The following is a 19,381-nucleotide window of genomic DNA, read 5'->3' as shown; positions in this document are numbered from 1 at the left end:
TATATAACCCTCCACCAAATGAGAGAAAACCAAGGCAAGAGTGTAACAACAACATGGCAATTAACACTATAATTGAGAGGGCAGCCTCTGCTGCTAGTAGAAATAGATCTCATCTGCTCATCATGAGGGGCTTCAGTCACAGAAGGATAGACTGGGAGAACAAGGAAACGCATGGAGGAGAGGATGCATGGAGACCCAAACTAATGGTGGTGGCGACAAGAAACCTTCTAAGCCAATATGTCAGGGAACCCACAAGGATGAGAGGAAACGATGAACCAGCAAGACTCGACCTAGTCTTCACTCTGAACGACCCCGACATAAGGGAAATCGGTTTCAAGGCCCCAGTAGGAATGAGCGACCACAGTGCACTGGCGTTTGAGTATCTGGTTGAAGAAGGGTTATTGAACTCGAGGAGGGGTACTGAAAACAAAAGGCTGGCATTCCAAAAGGGAAACTATGAAGAAATAAGAAAATTCCTAACAGATATAATGTGGGAAACAGATCTCAGGGGAAAGACGGCCCAAGACATGATAGACTACATCACGCAGAAGTGCAAGAAAGCAGCAAACAAGTTTGCCCCAGTCCAAAAGGAAAACAATGAAATGAAGATGAGAAACCCATGGTTTATTCAGAGATGTAGGCTAGCTAAGCAGCAAAGTAAAAGGGCGCGGAGAAACTATAGGAATAACATTACACTTGAGAGCAGAGAAAGATACCAGAGTGCCAGGAATGAATGTCAGGATGAGAAGAGAGGCAGAATGACAATACGAAAATGACATCGCAAGCAAGGCAAAGACTCAACCTAAATTGGTGCACAGCCACATCAGGAGAAAAACAACAGTAAAAGAACAAGTAATGAAATTAAGGTTAGGGGCATAAGGATTCACTACAAACGACAAGGAAGTGTGTGAGGAACTGAATAAGAAATTCCAGGAGGTCTTCACCGTAGAGCAAGGAGAAATTCCAAAGATAAGAGAGGGAATAGTTAACCAGGAACCACTAGAAGAGTTTGAGATTACCAGTGGGGAAGTAAGGAAGCTTTTACTAGAGTTATAGCCTTCCTGGTTTGGTGCCTTCTTTTGATAATTACATTCTTACTTTTACTAGAGTTGGATGCGACAAAGCCTATAGGTCCAGATGGGATCTCCCCTTGGATACTAAAGGAAGGAGCAGAAGCACTGTGCCTGCCACTCTCCATAGTGTATGACAAATCACTGACAACAGGGGAACTGCCAGAAATTTGGAAAGCAGCTCATATGGTCCCGATATACAAGAAAAGGGAGAGACAGGAGGCACTGAACTACAGGCCAGTGTCCCTAACCTGCATACCATGCAAGCTGATGGAGAAGATTGTGCGAAGAAAGCTAGTGGAACATCTGGAGCGAAAGAACTTTGTAACACAGCATCAACATGGGTTCAGAGATGGCAAGTCCTGCCTCACATGGGTAATTGAATTCTACGACCAGGCAACAAAAATCAGGCAAGAAAGAGAGGGGCCATTCATTCAGAGACTGAATGAATGGTTCAACACATGTATGCTAAAGTTCAACCCGAGTAAATGCAAAGTAATGAAACTAGGCGGTGGAAATAGGAGGCCAGACACAGATACAGAATAGGAGATGAAGTACTTCATGAAACGGATAGAGAGAAAGATCTAGGAGTTGATATCACACCAAACCCGTCTCCTGAAGCCCACATAAAAAGAATTACGCCAGCGGCATATGCGAGGCTGGCTAACATCAGAACATCCTTCAGGAACCTGTGTAAGGAATCGTTCAGAGCCTTGTATACCACATATGTAAGATCAATCCTGGAGTATGAGGCCCCAGCATGGAGCCCGTACCTTGTCAAGCACAAGATGAAGCTGGAAAAAGTTCAGAGGTATGCCACTAGACTAGTCCCAGAACTAAGAGGCATGAGTTACAAGGAAAGGCTGCGGGAATGGCACCTTACGACACTGGAAGACAGAACAGTAAGAGGAGACATGATCACTACCTACAAAATCCTCAGGGAAATTGACAGGGTAGACAAGGATAAACTATTCAACACTGGTGGTACGCGAACAAGGGGACACAGGTGGAAACTGAGTACCCAAATGAGCCACAGGAACGTTAGAAATTTTTGTTCAGTGTCAGTGTAGTTAACAGGTGGAATGCATTAGGCAGAGATGTGGTGGAGGCTGACTCCATACACAGTTTTAAATGTAGATATGATAGATCCCAGGAGGCTCAGGAATCTGTACACCAGTTGATTGACGGTTGAGAGGCGGGACCAAAAGAGCCAAATCTCAACCCCCGCAAGCACAAATTTGTGTACTCACACAAATGTGTTAGTACACACACACACATTTTTCTAGATTGCCAAAAGGCCTTTGACACAGTACCACACAGGCTATGGGTAACGAACTACCTAACAGTAAGGAGCCAGAGAGTAATGGTAAATGGCGAGAAGCCGGACTGGCGAACTGTAACGAGTGGAGTACCTCAAGGATCGGTGCTGGGATCAATTGAATTTCTAGTTTACGTAAATAACATGCTTACAGGAGTAGAATCCTACATGTCGATGTTCGCGGATGATGCAAATTTAATGAGAAGAGTTGTGTCAAATGAGGATTGTAGGATCCTCCAAGAGGACCTAAACAGGTTGCAGAGATGGTCAGAGAAATGGCAACTGGAGTTCAACACAAACAAATGTAAAGTTATGGAAATGGGATAAGGTGATAAGAGACCAAAGGGACAGTGCACAATGAAGAGGAACTGCCTACCTGTGACGATTCGAGAAAGAGATCTGGGAGTGGACGTAACACCTAAGCTGACTCCTGAGGCAGATATAAATAGGATAACGACAGCAGCGTACTCTAAACTGGCAAAAGTTAGAACATCATTCAGAAACCTAAGTGAGGAGGCTGTTAGGGTGCTTTACACTGCCTACGTGAGACCAGTTTTAGAGTATATTGCGCCATCATGGAGTCCCCCCTCCTGAAGAAACACATAAGGAAATCTTAAAAGGTTCAGAATTTTGTGACGAGGCTTGTCCCAGAGTTACGAAGGATGGGATATGAAAAGCGCCTGAAGGAACTGAACCTTACCACACTAGAAAAAAGAAGGGAGAGGGGGGAATATGAAAGGAATGTATAAAATACTCAGGGGAATTGACAAAGTAAAAACAGATGAAATGTTCTCATGTAATATTAACCGAACGAGGGGACATGGGTGGAAGCTGGAATCTCAGATGAGTCCGAGATGTTAAGAAGTATTCTTTTAGCGCGAGAGTAGCGGAAAAATGGAATGCACTTAAGGAGAAGGTTGTGAAAGCAAACTCTATTCAAAATTTTAAAACTAGATATGATAGGGAAATGAGATAGGAGTCATTGCTGTAAACAACCGATGGCTAGAAAAGCGGGATCCAAGAGTCAATGCTCGATCCTGTAGGCACAAATTGGTGAGTACACACACACACACAATGACAAGAATGTCAAGGTGTTGTGTGAAGAACTCAACAAAAGATTCCAGGAGGTCTTCACAATGGAACAAGGAGAAGCCCCTGCACTAAATGAGGAGGAGGCAAATCAAGCAACCTTGGAGGAATTTGACCTCACCAGTGATGAGATCAAAAGGTGTCTGCTGGAGCTGGAGGCGACAAAGGCTGTTGGACATGACAGAATCTCACCATGGATACTAAAGGAAGGTGCAGAAGCACTAAGTGTGCCACTCTCTATGGTGTATAACAGGTCACTGGAAACAGGAGACTTACCAGAAAGTTGGAAGACAGCTAACGTATTCCCAATATACATGAAGGGTAACAGGCAAGAGGCACTGAACTACAGGCCAGTTTCCCTAACTTGTATACCATGCAAGGTGATGGAGAAAATCGTGAGAAAAAGGCTCGTAGAGCATCTGGAGGGAAATAACTTTGTAACGCACCACCACCAACATGGGTTCAGGGATGGTAAATCATGCCTCACAGGTTTAATAGAATTCTATGACCAGGCAACAAATATTAGACAGGAAAGAGAAGGGTGGGCCGACTGCATTTTCCTGGACTGCCAGAAAGCCTTTGACACAGTACCCCATAGAAGGCTGTTAAAAAAATTGGAGCACGAGGCAGGAGTAAAAGGGAAGGTGCTCCCGTGGATAAGGGAGTACTTATGCAACAGGAATCAGCTAGTAACGGTGAGGGGGGAGACATCAGAGTGGCGAGATGTCACCAGCGGTGTCCCATAGGGCTCAGTACTTGGACCCATCCTCTTTCTAATATATGTAAACGATCTTCCGGTGGGTATAGACTCGTTCCTATCAATGTTTGCTGATGGTGCAAAAAATATGAAAAGAATCAAGACGGATGAAGATAGAGGCTACAGGATGACCTGGACAAACCGGAGGAATGGTCTAGAAAATGGCTGCTAAAGTTCAACTCAGGAAAGGGTAAGGTAATGAAATTAGGCGAAGGGAGCAGGAGGCTGAACACAAGGTATCATCTGGGAGGTGAAATCCTGCAAGAGTCAAATAGAAAGAAAGATCTGATAGAGCCCAATAGGCTCAGGAATCTGTACACTAGTTGATTAACTGTTGAGAGGCGGGACCAGAGAGCCAGAGCTCAACCCCCACAAGCACAACAAAGTGAGTACACACACACACACACACACGTGGGAAGACGGGACACCACGAGCGTAGCTCTCATCCTGTAACTACACTTAGGTAATTACACTTAGGTAATTACACAGTGAAGCACAATGCTTCACACACCTTGTACCTTTACAGATGGTGAAAGCGGGTAAGCTGAACCTGCCGAAGAAACCGCCAGAGGGGATGAACATGAGTAAGTTGTTAGTGATGTTTGTGGTGCAGGATACTAACCCACGATTGTTGTTAGTGATGTTTGTGGAGCAGGATACTAACCCACGATTGTTGTTAGTGATGTTTGTGGTGCAGGATACTAACCCACGATTGTTGTTAGTGATGTTTGTGGTGCAGAATACTAACCCACGATTGTTGTTAGTGATGTTTGTGGAGCAGGATACTAACCCACGATTGTTGTTAGTGATGTTTGTGGTGCAGGATACTAACCCACGATTGTTGTTAGTGATGTTTGTGGAGCAGGATACTAACCCACGATTGTTGTTAGTGATGTTTGTGGTGCAGGATACTAACCCACGATTGTTGTTAGTGATGTTTGTGGTGCAGAATACTAACCCACGATTGTTGTTAGTGATGTTTGTGGAGCAGGATACTAACCCACGATTGTTGTTAGTGATGTTTGTGGTGCAGGATACTAACCCACGATTGTTGTTAGTGATGTTTGTGATGCAGAATACTAACCCACGATTGTTGTTAGTGATGTTTGTGGTGCAGGATACTAACCCACGATTGTTGTTAGTGATGTTTGTGGTGCATGATACTAACCCACGATTGTTGTTAGTGACGTTTGTGGAGCAGGATACTAACCCACGATTGTTGTTAGTGATGTTTGTGGTGCAGAATACTAACCCACGATTGTTGTTAGTGATGTTTGTGGAGCAGGATACTAACCCACGATTGTTGTTAGTGATGTTTGTGGTGCAGGATACTAACCCACGATTGTTGTTAGTGATGTTTGTGGTGCAGGATACTAACCCACGATTGTTGTTAGTGACGTTTGTGGAGCAGGATACTAACCCACGATTGTTGTTAGTGATGTTTGTGGTGCAGGATACTAACCCACGATTGTTGTTAGTGACGTTTGTGAAGCAGGATACTAACCCACGATTGTTGTAAGTGATGTTTGTGGTGCAGGATACTAACCCACGATTGTTGTTAGTGTTGTTTGTGGTGCAGGATACTAACTTACGAGCGTTGTTAGTGAAAGGTGTTTGTGGTACAGGATAACTAACCGTTACATAATTCGTTGCCCATCTTAACACAACCTTCCTGTCCCCCAGCAACATGGGGCCCTCCACCATGACCACCATAACACAACCTTCCTGCCCCCCAGCAACATGGGGCCCTCCACCATGACCACCATAACACAACCTTCCTGCCCCCCAGCAACATGGGGCCCTCCACCATGACCACCATAACACAACCTTCCTGCCCCCCAGCAACATGGGGCCCTCCCCCATGACCACCATAACACAACCTTCCTGCCCCTGCAACATGGGGCCCTCCCCCATGACCACCATAACACAACCTTCCTGCCCCTGCAACATGGGGCCCTCCCCCATGACCACCATAACACAACCTTCCTGCCTCACAGCAACATGGGCCCTCCACCATGACCACCATAACACAACCTTCCTGCCCCCAGCAACATGGGGCCCTCCCCCATGACCACCATAACACAACCTTCCTGCCCCCAGCAACGTGGGGCCCTCCTCCATGACCACCATAACACAACCTTCCTGCCCCAGCAACATGGGGCCCTCCCCCATGACCACCATAACACAACCTTCCTGCCCCCCAGCAACATGGGGCCCTCCTCCATGACCACCATAACACAACCTTCCTGCCCCCAGCAACATGGGGCCCTCCTCCATGACCACCATAACACAACCTTCCTGCCCCAGCAACATGGGGCCCTCCACCATGACCACCATAACACAACCTTCCTGCCCCAGCAACATGGGGCCCTCCACCATGACCACCATAACACAACCTTCCTGCCCCCAGCAACATGGGGCCCTCCCCCATGACCACCATAACACAACCTTCCTGCCCCCCAGCAACATGGGGCCCTCCCCCATGACCACCATAACACAACCTTCCTGCCCCCAGCAACATGGGGCCCTCCCCCATGACCACCATAACACAACCTTCCTGCCCCTGCAACATGGGGCCATCCCCCATGACCACCATAACACAACCTTCCTGCCCCTGCAACATGGGGCCCTCCACCATGACCACCATAACACAACCTTCCTGCCCCCCAGCAACATGGGGCCCTCCACCATGACCACCATAACACAACCTTCCTGCCCCCCAGCAACATGGGCCCTCCCCCATGACCACCATAACACAACCTTCCTGCCCCCAGCAACATGGGGCCCTCCCCCATGACCACCATAACACAACCTTCCTGCCCCCAGCAACATGGGGCCCTCCACCATGACCACCATAACACAACCTTCCTGCCCCCAGCAACATGGGCCCTCCCCCATGACCACCATAACACAACCTTCCTGCCCCCAGCAACATGGGGCCCTCCACCATGACCACCGTAACACAACCTTCCTGCTCCCCAGCAACATGGGGCCCTCCTCCATGACCACCATAACACAACCTTCCTGCCCCCCAGCAACATGGAGGCCTCCACCATGACCACCATAACACAACCTTCCTGCTCCCCAGCAACATGGGGCCCTCCCCCATGACCACCATAACACAACCTTCCTGCCCCAGCAACATGGGGCCCTCCCCCATGACCACCATAACACAACCTTCCTGCCCCCCAGCAACATGGGGCCCTCCCCCATGACCACCATAACACAACCTTCCTGCCCCCCAGCAACATGGGGCCCTCCACCATGACCACCATAACACAACCTTCCTGCTCCCCAGCAACATGGGGCCCTCCACCATGACCACCATAACACAACCTTCCTGCCCCCAGCCAGTGGGATTGTGGCAGTGCTCACGACGGCCGTCAACACCTCGCTGAAGAACCAGAAGCGGGACTGTCCGATGTTGTACACCCGGGTCGGCCAGCTCTGCCTCGCCCTCTTCTCCCCGGCCAAGGTCAGTCAAAGGTCACTTATCTCTGGTGTTTAGGGCTGGAGATGACCCGCTCTCAGCCTTCAAAATTATAATTAATAACTTAAGCAATATATTTAACCTAATGGAGTTTACATAACTATTTTGCTTCGCTGTATTAAAATATTTTATATCATTATAAATTAGAGCATAAACTATCTAATGATTTTCACAATTCTGTGAAGATTCAGAATGCATGCATTGTCCACTCCCCTCCCTTACCACCACCGCAAGTGTTCCCTGTCATTACTGTCCACTGCCCCCCCCCCCTTCCCAACCACCAGCAAAGATGTTCAGTTCAGTAATATCTTCTCCCCCGTTACCTTCGCCGATGTATAGGCTAGTAATGTCCTCTTACTCAGCACCACAATTGGTGTGGATATCGTTAGTGTCCACTCCTTTATCACCACGACAGGTGTGATAGGTTACAAGTGTCCACTCCCTCACCACCACCACAGGTGTCCAGGTTACTAGTGTCCACTTCCTCACCACCACCACAGGTGTCCAGGTTACTAGTGTCCACTTCCTCACCACCACCACAGGTGTCCATGTCAATGGTGTCCTCTAAATCACAGGTGCCGTGGCCAGAAGCGAGACAGTTCTGCCGGTCCATCTATGGGGACTTGGTTATGTTTGACAACTTATCAGATTTCGAACATCTTGTGCTGTACATGAGGAACTCTAGTGAGTGTTGTGTGTCTAGTTACGTCTTGTCATTACAAAATTATTCTTATCTAGTTCACAGCGCGTTAAAGTTCTCCTGATGATTCACGTTCAAATTCAATGTTGTAAAACATGTCATGCATGTAGAATAGTGAATGATAATTTTAATCATTTTTTTTTACAAAACTGTACTGAATATGAGAAGTATTAAGTAAATGGTATTTAATTCTACAGAGCAAACTTATTATTTGATAAATGGTGGAGGTAGTTAGGCACTGCTCCTTCATCCCATCCCATCTCCTTTCCCAGTTATATAGTTAAAAAAATAGACTACTGTAGATGGCCTGTTTTCCATTCAAGGCGCCCAAACACACACACATTCTCTCTCTCTCATATATATATATACATATATATATATATATATATATATATATATATATATATATATATATATATATATATATATATATATATATATATATATATATATATATATATATATATATATATATATATATATATATATATATATTTTGGTAGCAGTCTTTCCTGTAGACATATATTATTAAATATGACCGAAAAAGTAAGATTAATAATTCTGACACGAATTTTCTCAATCTTTCGTACATTTCGCTTCACTGTTGCAGGTAAATCAAAAATCAATTCTCCAAAATTCATTTTTTTTCTAGTCTGACGCGACACGAGCGCGTTTCGTAAAACTTATTACATTTTCAAAGACTTTAGTTCACAAATACACAACTGAATAGAACTTACGCATCTCCGATTTTATATCTACATTTGAGTTAGGTGGAAGGGGTGATGTGGCATTAACACAAGACAGAACAAGATGTGGTATTAATAGGGTATTAATTTCATCAACACAAGACAGAACACGAAACAATGGATATTGAATAGAAGTGTTTGTAGAAAGCCTATTGGTCCATATTTCTTGATGCTTCTATATTGGAGCGGAGTCTTGAGGTGGGTAGAATATAGTTGTGCAATAATTGGCTGTTGATTGCTGGTGTTGACTTCTTGATGTGTAGTGCCTCACAAACGTCAAGCCGCCTGCTATCGCTGTATCTATCGATGATTTCTGTGTTGTTTACTAGGATTTCTCTGGCGATGGTTTGGTTGTGGGAAGAGATTATATGTTCCTTAATGGAGCCCTGTTGCTTATGCATCGTTAAACGCCTAGAAAGAGATGTTGTTGTCTTGCCCATATACTGGGTTTTTTGGAGCTTACAGTCCCCAAGAGGGCATTTGAAGGCATAGACGACGTTAGTCTCTTTTAAAGCGTTCTGTTTTGTGTCTGGAGAGTTTCTCATGAGTAGGCTGGCCGTTTTTATGGTTTTATAGTAAATCGTCAGTTGTATCCTATGATTTTTGTCTGTAGGGATAACGTTTCTATTAACAATATCTTTCAGGACCCTTTCCTCCGTTTTATGAGCTGTGGAAAAGAAGTTCCTGTAAAATAGTCTAATAGGGGGTATAGGTGTTGTGTTAGTTGTCTCTTCAGAGGTTGCATGGCTTTTCACTTTCCTTCTTATGATGTCTTCGACGAAACCATTGGAGAAGCCGTTATTGACTAGGACCTGCCTTACCCTACAGAGTTCCTCGTCGACTTGCTTCCATTCTGAGCTGTGGCTGAGAGCACGGTCGACATATGCGTTAACAACACTCATCTTGTACCTGTCCGGGCAGTCGCTGTTGGCATTTAGGCACATTCCTATGTTTGTTTCCTTAGTGTAGACTGCAGTGTGGAAACCTCCGCCCTTTTCCATGACTGTTACATCTAGAAAGGGCAGCTTCCCATCCTTTTCCATCTCGTAAGTGAAACGCAGCACGGAACTCTGCTCAAATGCCGCCTTCAGCTCGTGCAGATGTCTGACATCAGGTACCTGTGTAAAAATGTCGTCAACATACCTGCAGTATATGGCCGGTTTCAAGTTCATGTCGACTAAGACTTTTTGCTCGATGGTACCCATGTAGAAGTTTGCAAACAGGACACCTAGGGGAGAACCCATGGCGACCCCATCTACTTGCTTATACATGTGCCCATCCGGGCTCAAGAAGGGTGCCTCTTTAGTACAAGCTTGGAGTAGTTTCCTCAGAATATTTTCTGGTATGTCAAGAGGAGTACAGGCTGGATCACGATACACTCTGTCGGCTATCATTCCGATTGTCTCGTCCACAGGTACGTTGGTAAACAGCGATTCTACGTCCAACGAGGCTCTTATCCCTGTGGCCCGTGTGCCCCGCATTAATATATATATATATATATATATATATATATATATATATATATATATATATATATATATATATATATATATATATGTATATATATATATATATATATATATATATATATATATATATATATATATATATATATATATATATATATATATGATATATATAATGTGTGTGTGTCAATCACGAAAATTAACGTGATGAAAAAAAATGTGACAGTGTCAGACCACGGAGTAAGAATTGAAGCAGGAATTTTCTTAAGTACTTTCGTATATTATTACATCTTCAGAATGAATGATTTACAGGTCAAGTATTGGACATATATAGGCAGGAGAGAGAGGTAAAGTGAGGTGAGGTACAATGAAAAAGGAATGGGAATTAGGTGGATACAAGTATGAACCACATAAAAACTGCAGAAGCCCTATTGGCCCATACGATGCATCTCCCATTTTTACCCACCAATAGGCCCACACATGGATAATAATAGCATAAGATAGTAAATATTTACAATTAGTTAGTGAGACAAATGTGTATCAATGATCCTACTCAAATCGCCCTTTAATTGATCTATCAAAAATGGATCCAAGTTATATAACCACTGCTAATGTTCAATTACTTTCTTTTGTAATCTGTATTAAAGCAGATTCAATTATGTTCCTGTTATAAGTGATTTTAAAATTTGTTATTGAAGAAGCCATCGCCCAATCAATTTGGTGAGCATTTCCTAACAAATGAGCAAATAAAGCATTAGGCAATTGACCATGTCTTAGAAAGTATTTGTGTTGCGAAATTCCCCATTTCAAATCATTAGATGTTTATTCAACATAGAACCTATTACAGTCTTTACAAGGTATTTTATAAATGACACAATTATCACTACGAGGGCTGTTTCTAACTAATAGTTTACCAACAGTATTTTCGTAGCTAAACAATACACGTATATCAAAAAGTTTCAAAGCCTTGACCATATTCTCAAACCCAGAGAAATATGGTAAACATAACACATTCTATGGGCGAATTTTTTTCGGAGCATAGTACGGAACACAATTCCGTGCATTGTGCTCAGTGAAGATCACAAAGATCACTGCACATTTATGACAGAGCGATACACGATAAGTATTGCTGGTATATGGTGTTGCAGGGCTGACGACTGATTACTGGGTCGGTGGCCGGTTCGACTTGGATACCAACGCTTGGTCGTGGACCGTGGACGAATCTGTCATGCCTTTAGGGACTCCCTACTGGGCTGTAAGGTTAGTGCCCCTAAGGTCTTCCTACTGGGCTGTGAGGTTAGTGCTCCTAAGGTCTCCCTAGTGATCTGTAAGGTTAGTGCCCCTAAGGTCTTCCTACTGATCTGTGAGGTTAGTGTCCCTAAGATCTCCCTACTGATCTGTGAGGTTAGTGCCACAAGGTCACCCCTACTGATCTGTGAGGTTAGTGCCCCTAAGGTCTCCCTACTGATCTGTGAGGTTAGTGCCCCTAAGGTCTCCCTAATGATCTGTGAGGTTAGTGGCCCTAAGGTCACCCTTCTGATCTGTGAGGTTAGTGCCCCTAGAGTCACCCTTCTGATCTGTGAGGTTAGTACGTGTACCGCTTGCCAGTACCTGCTTGGAGAGCGTTTGTTGTGTGCCAGTACCTGTTTGGAGAGGGATTAACCGTGGTATATACTTGTGTTACTGTTGCAGGCACAGTAGCTCGTGTGTGCCGCGCCCCCCGCCCCACACTGACCCCTTCAGCAGTCCCTCCGCTGCCCTACCAGATGCCCTCTGCCTCTCCTACACCCAGGCGCCCGCCAATCGTCAGGAGGGATGGTAATGATACACTTTTTTTCTAGTTCAATTTTGCAGACGATAGGAATGGTAAGCTTGTGTACCCACTTGGTTTACTGTCTATAACAGTGACTCTCATGCAGGGGTTCTGTGGAACAATGGGGTTTATTGATAAATTTTTAATATGACGTGCTTATAAAACGATGCAGCATATATAAAATGATGCTTGGCTAGATATTCGTCAAGCATTATTATGGAAGTGGTGATTTAATATTTACATTTAATTAGGCGACAACTAGAATTAATGTTATTCTTTGGAAATGAATTATTGTCAACTTTCTTACAATACAATAAAATAAAATGTACTTTTAGTTAAAAATTAAAAAAAATATCTACATAAAATCTTAACAAATATGTTCAAAATATTTGTAACCAGTTATAACAATGAAGAGCAAACATATTTGTAATTTGTTATTAACATTAATTAGTAAATAGAAATAGACAATAAATACCCATGAAATATTCTATTCAAAAGTATGAGTTAATCATTATTTATTAGATCTACTGCTTTAAGCACCTATTTTGGAATTTCTGCTGATGGACCTAATGTGTGCTCAACCTGGCCTCTCAACCTGGACGACGCATAAATCTCCAACGTCAAAATAAGATGTACTGTAAACTATAGCGGCTCGCTATATTGACGGGCTGTTACTTTCACCATTCGTGGATCCTGGGTTGGGTTAGGTTCTGGCAATTTAGTACATCAGTTAGTGACCTTGTGACAACTCGAGACTGGTCAGCCAGGTAGAACTAAGTGGTCTTCCAGGTAGGACGGGCTGATGACTAGACGTACCTGGTCTTCTGTGATTACCAGAGGTACCTGGTCTTCTGTGATGACCAGACGTACCTGGTCCTCTGCAATGACAGGACGTACCTGGTCCTCTGTGATGACCAGACGTACCTGGTCTTCTGTGATGACCAGACGTACATGGTCCTCTGTGATGACCAGACGTACCTGGTCCTCTGTGATGACCAGATATACCTGGTCCTCTGTGATGACCAGATATACCTGGAACTGTGATGACCAGACGTACCTGGTTCTCTGTGATGTCCAGACGTACCTGGTCCTCTGTGATGACCAGACGTACCTGGTCCTCTGTAATGACCAGACGTAACTGGCCCTCTATGATGACCAGACGTACATGGTCCTATGGACTCGTATTAATGGTCGGGTCCATTTGTGACCCAGACCCTTCCCCCCCCCTCCACTACCACTGACAATCCCTATACACTCATATATTTTTCATGGGAACTCTGGAAGCTGCCTTGCATGGACCTATAATCACTCCTGCAGTTTCCTGGTTTTTTGTGTTCTTTCGTGCGTTTTTTTTATGTTTAGAGTTTCTTGGATGGAATTTATGCGTCTGTTTATATGATCCAATTGTATATGTGAGAAGAAAAGGTTGACGGTGTTCCTTGGGATGTCCTCAGGTGCTCCGCCTTGACCTACGAACACTACTACTACATGACCGACCAGAGTTGCCAGGAGGAACGCAGCCCACTCTGCATGCTGGAGGCCGACGATGATGATGACCAACTTGATGAGGAACCTGAAGGGAAAGTCTGAGGAGGGGAAGCCTGAGGAGGGGGAAGCCTGAGGAGGGGGAAGCCTGAGGAGGGGGAAGCCTGAGGAGGAGGAAGCCTGAGGAGGGGGAAGCCTGAGGAGGGAAAGCCTGAGGACAGTGAGCCTGAGGAGAGGATGACTGAGGAGGGGAAGCCTAAGGAGAGGATGACTGAGGAGGGGAAGCCTGAGAGTAAACCTCTAGGGGGGAAGCCTGAGGGTAAACCTCTAGGGGAAAGAATGAGGGTAAACCTCTCGAAGGGAAGCCTGAAAATGAACCTCTAGGGGGAGAAGCCTCATGGATAATAAGAGTTGAGTGACGAAGCTCAATAGAGAGCGTTTGATTGGGTAAGCCTGAAGGACAAGCTTGAAAAAGAGACAGATGGACACGCTTGAGATGTATACCCGTCAGTGAAACCTGAGGAGAAACCCTGGGGGCTGACATCACTCTCCAGCTGGTTGATGTTATCCGCAGCTGAATGACGTTCTCCTCAGCTGTGTGATGCTTTTCTGAGCTGGGGGACGGTGACCTCAGCGGAGTGACACTCTCATTAGCTGGGTGACGCTGTCCTCAGGTGAGTGATGCTGTTTTCAGCTGAATGACTTTCCTCAAACGATTGACGGTGTCTTCAATTGTATTGCTGAATATTAGTACACATTATATATATATGTATATATATATATATATATATATATGTGTATTTATATATATATATATATATATATATATATATATATATATATATATATATATATATATATATATATATATATATATATATATATATATATATATATATATATATATATATATATATTATTAAATATGACCGAAAAAGTAAGATTAATAATTCTAACACGAATTTTCTCAATCTTTCGTACATTACGCTTCACTGTTGGAGGTAAATCAAAAATCACTTCTCCAAAATTCATTTTTATTTCTAGTCTGACGCGACACGGGCGCGTTTCGTAAAACTTATTACATTTTCAAAGACTTCACAAATACACAACTGATTAGAACTTACGTATCTCTGATTTTATATCTACATTTGAGTGAGGTGGGAGGGGTGATGTGGCATTAACACAAGACAGAACAAGAGGGGATATTAATAGGGTATTAAAAGTATCAACACAAGACAGAACAGAAACAATGGGTATTGAATAGAAGTGTTTGTAGAAAGCCTATTGGTCCATATTTCTTGATGCTTCTATATTGGAGCGGAGTCTTGAGGTGGGTAGAATATAGTTGTGCAATAATTGGCTGTTGATTGCTGGTGTTGACTTCTTGATGTGTAGTGCCTCGCAAACGTCAAGCCGCCTGCTATCGCTGTGTCTATCGATGATTTCTGTGTTGTTTACTAGGATTTCTCTGGCGATGGTTTGGTTATGGGAAGAGATTATATGTTCCTTAATGGAGCCCTGTTGCTTATGCATCGTTAAACGCCTAGAAAGAGATGTTGTTGTCTTGCCTATATACTGGGTTTTTTGGAGCTTACAGTCCCCAAGTGGGCATTTGAAGGCATAGACGACGTTAGTCTCTTTTAAAGCGTTCTGTTTTGTGTCTGGAGAGTTTCTCATGAGTAGGCTGGCCGTTTGTCTGGTTTTATAGTAAATCGTCAGTTGTATCCTCTGATTTTTGTCTGTAGAGATAACGTTTCTATTAACAATATCTTTCAGGACCCTTTCCTCCGTTTTATGAGCTGTGGAAAAGAAGTTCCTGTAAAATAGTCTAATAGGGGGTATAGGTGTTGTGTTAGTTGTCTCTTCAGAGGTTGCATGGCTTTTCACTTTCCTTCTTATGATGTCTTCGATGAAACCATTGGAGAAGCCGTTATTGACTAGGACCTGCCTTACCCTACAGAGTTCTTCGTCGACTTGCTTCCATTCTGAGCTATGGCTGAGAGCACGGTCGACGTATGCGTTAACAACACTCCTCTTGTACCTGTCAGGGCAGTCGCTGTTGGCATTTAGGCACATTCCTATGTTTGTTTCCTTAGTGTAGACTGCAGTGTGGAAACCTCCGCCCTTTTCCATGACTGTTACATCTAGAAAAGGCAGCTTCCCATCCTTTTCCGTCTCGTAAGCGTACATCTTTTCTAGATGTAACAGTCATGGAAAAGGGCGGAGGTTTCCACACTGCAGTCTACACTAAGGAAACAAACATAGGAATGTGCCTAAATGCCAACAGCGACTGCCCTGACAGGTACAAGAGGAGTGTTGTTAACGCATACGTCGACCGTGCTCTCAGCCATAGCTCAGGATGGAAGCAAGTCGACGAAGAACTCTGTAGGGTAAGGCAGGTCCTAGTCAATAACGGCTTCTCCAATGGTTTCATCGAAGACATCATAAGAAGGAAAGTGAAAAGCCATGCAACCTCTGAAGAGACAACTAACACAACACCTATACCCCCTATTAGACTATTTTACAGGAACTTCTTTTCCACAGCTCATAAAATGGAGGAAAGGGTCCTGAAAGATATTGTTAATAGAAACGTTATCCCTACAGACAAAAATCTGAGGATACAACTGACGATTTACTATAAAACCAGAAAAACGGCCAGCCTACTCATGAGAAACTCTCCAGACACAAAACAGAACGCTTTAAAAGAGACTAACGTCGTCTATGCCTTCAAATGCCCACTTGGGGACTGTAAGCTCCAAAAAACCCAGTATATAGGCAAGACAACAACATCTCTTTCTAGGCGTTTAACGATGCATAAGCAACAGGGCTCCATTAAGGAACATATAATCTCTTCCCATAACCAAACCATCGCCAGAGAAATCCTAGTAAACAACACAGAAATCATCGATAGATACAGCGATAGCAGGCGGCTTGACGTTTGCGAGGCACTACACATCAAGAAGTCAACACCAGCAATCAACAGCCAATTATTGCACAACTATATTCTACCCACCTCAAGACTCCGCTCCAATATAGAAGCATCAAGAAATATGGACCAATAGGCTTTCTACAAACACTTCTATTCAATACCCATTGTTTCTGTTCTGTCTTGTGTTGATACTTTTAATACCCTATTAATATCCCCTCTTGTTCTGTCTTGTGTTAATGCCACATCACCCCTCCCACCTCACTCAAATGTAGATATAAAATCAGAGATACGTAAGTTCTAATCAGTTGTGTATTTGTGAAGTCTTTGAAAATGTAATAAGTTTTATGAAACGCGCCCGTGTCGCGTCAGACTAGAAATAAAAATGAATTTTGGAGAAGTGATTTTTGATTTACCTCCAACAGTGAAGCGTAATGTACGAAAGATTGAGAAAATTCGTGTTAGAATTATTAATCTTACTTTTTCGGTCATATTTAATAATATATGTCTACAGGAAAGACTGCTACCAAAATATACTAATATATATATATATATATATATATATATATATATATATATAATATAATCTTTGCCTTACTATATATTAACACTGTTCGATTATGTATAAGTGTAAGTGTGTATTACTTTATGTATCCATGTATTAGTATATTAGTATATATTAAAATTGATAACTAAGTACAGGTATTAACATGCATTTCAATGTTTAGCTATGTATTAGTGTTTATTATGTATTATAATGTACTTAATATAGTGACATTAAACCATTAGTAATTCATTTCTTACTTGTAATCATTCGCCCGCTTATGTATTTTATATAATTTGTTCATCTTGTATTTTCAGCATTACCAGAGGGAAGTGTTTATTGTGTACCGTCATGAATATTTACTGGAGAAAGTTACTCCTGACTCAGTGTGGATGTTTTCTGGAAAAAGTTACTCTTCACTCAGTGTGGATGTTAACTGGAGAAAGTTACTCATGACTCAGTGTATATGTTTACTTGAGAAAGTTATTCCTGACTCAATGTGGATGACTTTAATCAAAGAAATTGACTGGGAATCAATGGATTCGAGAGGAAATTAAGAAACATGAAGAGCAAAGCTAGAAGATGTAGCCAAAAGGAACAACGTAACACATGTTAATAAGGAAACATGGAAAATGGGAAGGAAATATCACCAAGGCTAAACCTGGTCTTCATGCAGAACGAGATGAAGACATTATCCTTGCCGCATGAAACAGTAACGGGAGCCAGTGGCCACTGTAGTGAGGTCGCCGGTTGTGTAGTTTATATGTGAGCTGAGGCGAGAGGAGCAGCGGAGGAGATGGGATGACAAACTTTCTATAAAGGTGAGAACCAGATGGTCGGAGAATTCTTAGAGATAATTAAATAAAAAGATAGAGAAAAAAATAAGACAGCTAAGAAAAAATAGCCTAAAAAGGAAAATAAAGATCATGGAAGAAATACAGGAAGAACAAATCACAAGTAAACAAATTCATGTATACACCAGGAGATCAGAAGACAATGTATACATGCTGGTTAGCATTGTAAATGTGTGGCCACGCCTGTGGTAGCAAATAATAGTAATAATGATAAAAACTTACCCGCCACCGCACGCCCCGCACCATTCACACACGCCCCGCACCATTCCCACACAACCCACACCATTACTACACGTCTCACATCATTCCCACACTATTCTTACACGCCCCACATCATTCCCACACGCCCCACATCATTCCCACACGCCCTACACAATTCCCACACGCTCTACATAATTCCCACACTCTTGACACCATGCTTCTCTAGTGGGATCGTTCCTCCTGGAGAATTCCTCAGCTGTTCATCAGTAGTTCAGACTAAAAGCTTATTGGAGCGAATAATCTGTGGACCGGCCTTGTGGCATATGTCAAGGCGTTATACAGACTGTCACCGAGACGTGTCACCTTGTGCGACATATTTCTACCCTTGGCTGGTCTCTGATAACTCTGTTAGAAGGAACTCTTGACGTGTCCACTTACTACTACACCTCTGAGTGTATAGAACTTCTTCACTATTAGCCTTCTGGGGATGTAATTATATATATTATCGTTATACATAAATCATTATGTGGCTCTCACGAAGTGTTTCATTGTGTGACGCACATACATGTAGTGCGTCATTGTGTGACGCACATACATGTAGTGCTTCATTGTGTGACGCACATACATGTAGTGCGTCATTGTGTGACGTACATACATGTAGTGCTTCATTGTGTGACGCACATATATGTAGTGCTTCATGGTGTGACGCACATACATGTAATGCTTCATGGTTTGACGCTCATAAATGTAGTGCTTCATAGTGTGACGCACATCCATGCAGTGCTTCATGGTGTGACGCACAAACAAGTTGGGCTTCATGATGTGACGCACATACATGTAGTGCTTCATGGTGTGACACACAAACATGTAGGGCTTCATGATGTGACGCACATACATGTAGTGCTTCATTGTGTGACACACA

The 19,381-nt window shown here is 43.3% G+C and overlaps 1 protein-coding gene across 1 annotated transcript in view; it reads left to right on the top strand.

The window, feature by feature from the left end:
- The window catches only part of LOC123771301 (uncharacterized), a 150,562-nt gene extending 135,851 nt beyond the window's left edge, over window positions 1-14,711 (top strand). The window contains exons 3-8 of the mRNA XM_069305369.1: window positions 4,761-4,818; window positions 7,585-7,709; window positions 8,300-8,408; window positions 11,785-11,896; window positions 12,329-12,454; window positions 13,904-14,711. Of these exons, the coding sequence (XP_069161470.1) occupies window positions 4,761-4,818; window positions 7,585-7,709; window positions 8,300-8,408; window positions 11,785-11,896; window positions 12,329-12,454; window positions 13,904-14,039 (666 nt within the window). The 3' untranslated portion in view covers window positions 14,040-14,711. The remainder of the gene's footprint in view (window positions 1-4,760; window positions 4,819-7,584; window positions 7,710-8,299; window positions 8,409-11,784; window positions 11,897-12,328; window positions 12,455-13,903) is intronic.
- Window positions 14,712-19,381: the final 4,670 nt, after the last annotated feature.

This window comes from Procambarus clarkii, chromosome 54, assembly GCF_040958095.1.
Source record: "Procambarus clarkii isolate CNS0578487 chromosome 54, FALCON_Pclarkii_2.0, whole genome shotgun sequence".
In the NCBI taxonomy this organism is placed as follows: domain Eukaryota; kingdom Metazoa; phylum Arthropoda; class Malacostraca; order Decapoda; family Cambaridae; genus Procambarus; species Procambarus clarkii.
Note: the sequence above shows the minus strand (reverse complement) of the source record. Positions and strands in the feature narration are given on the sequence as shown.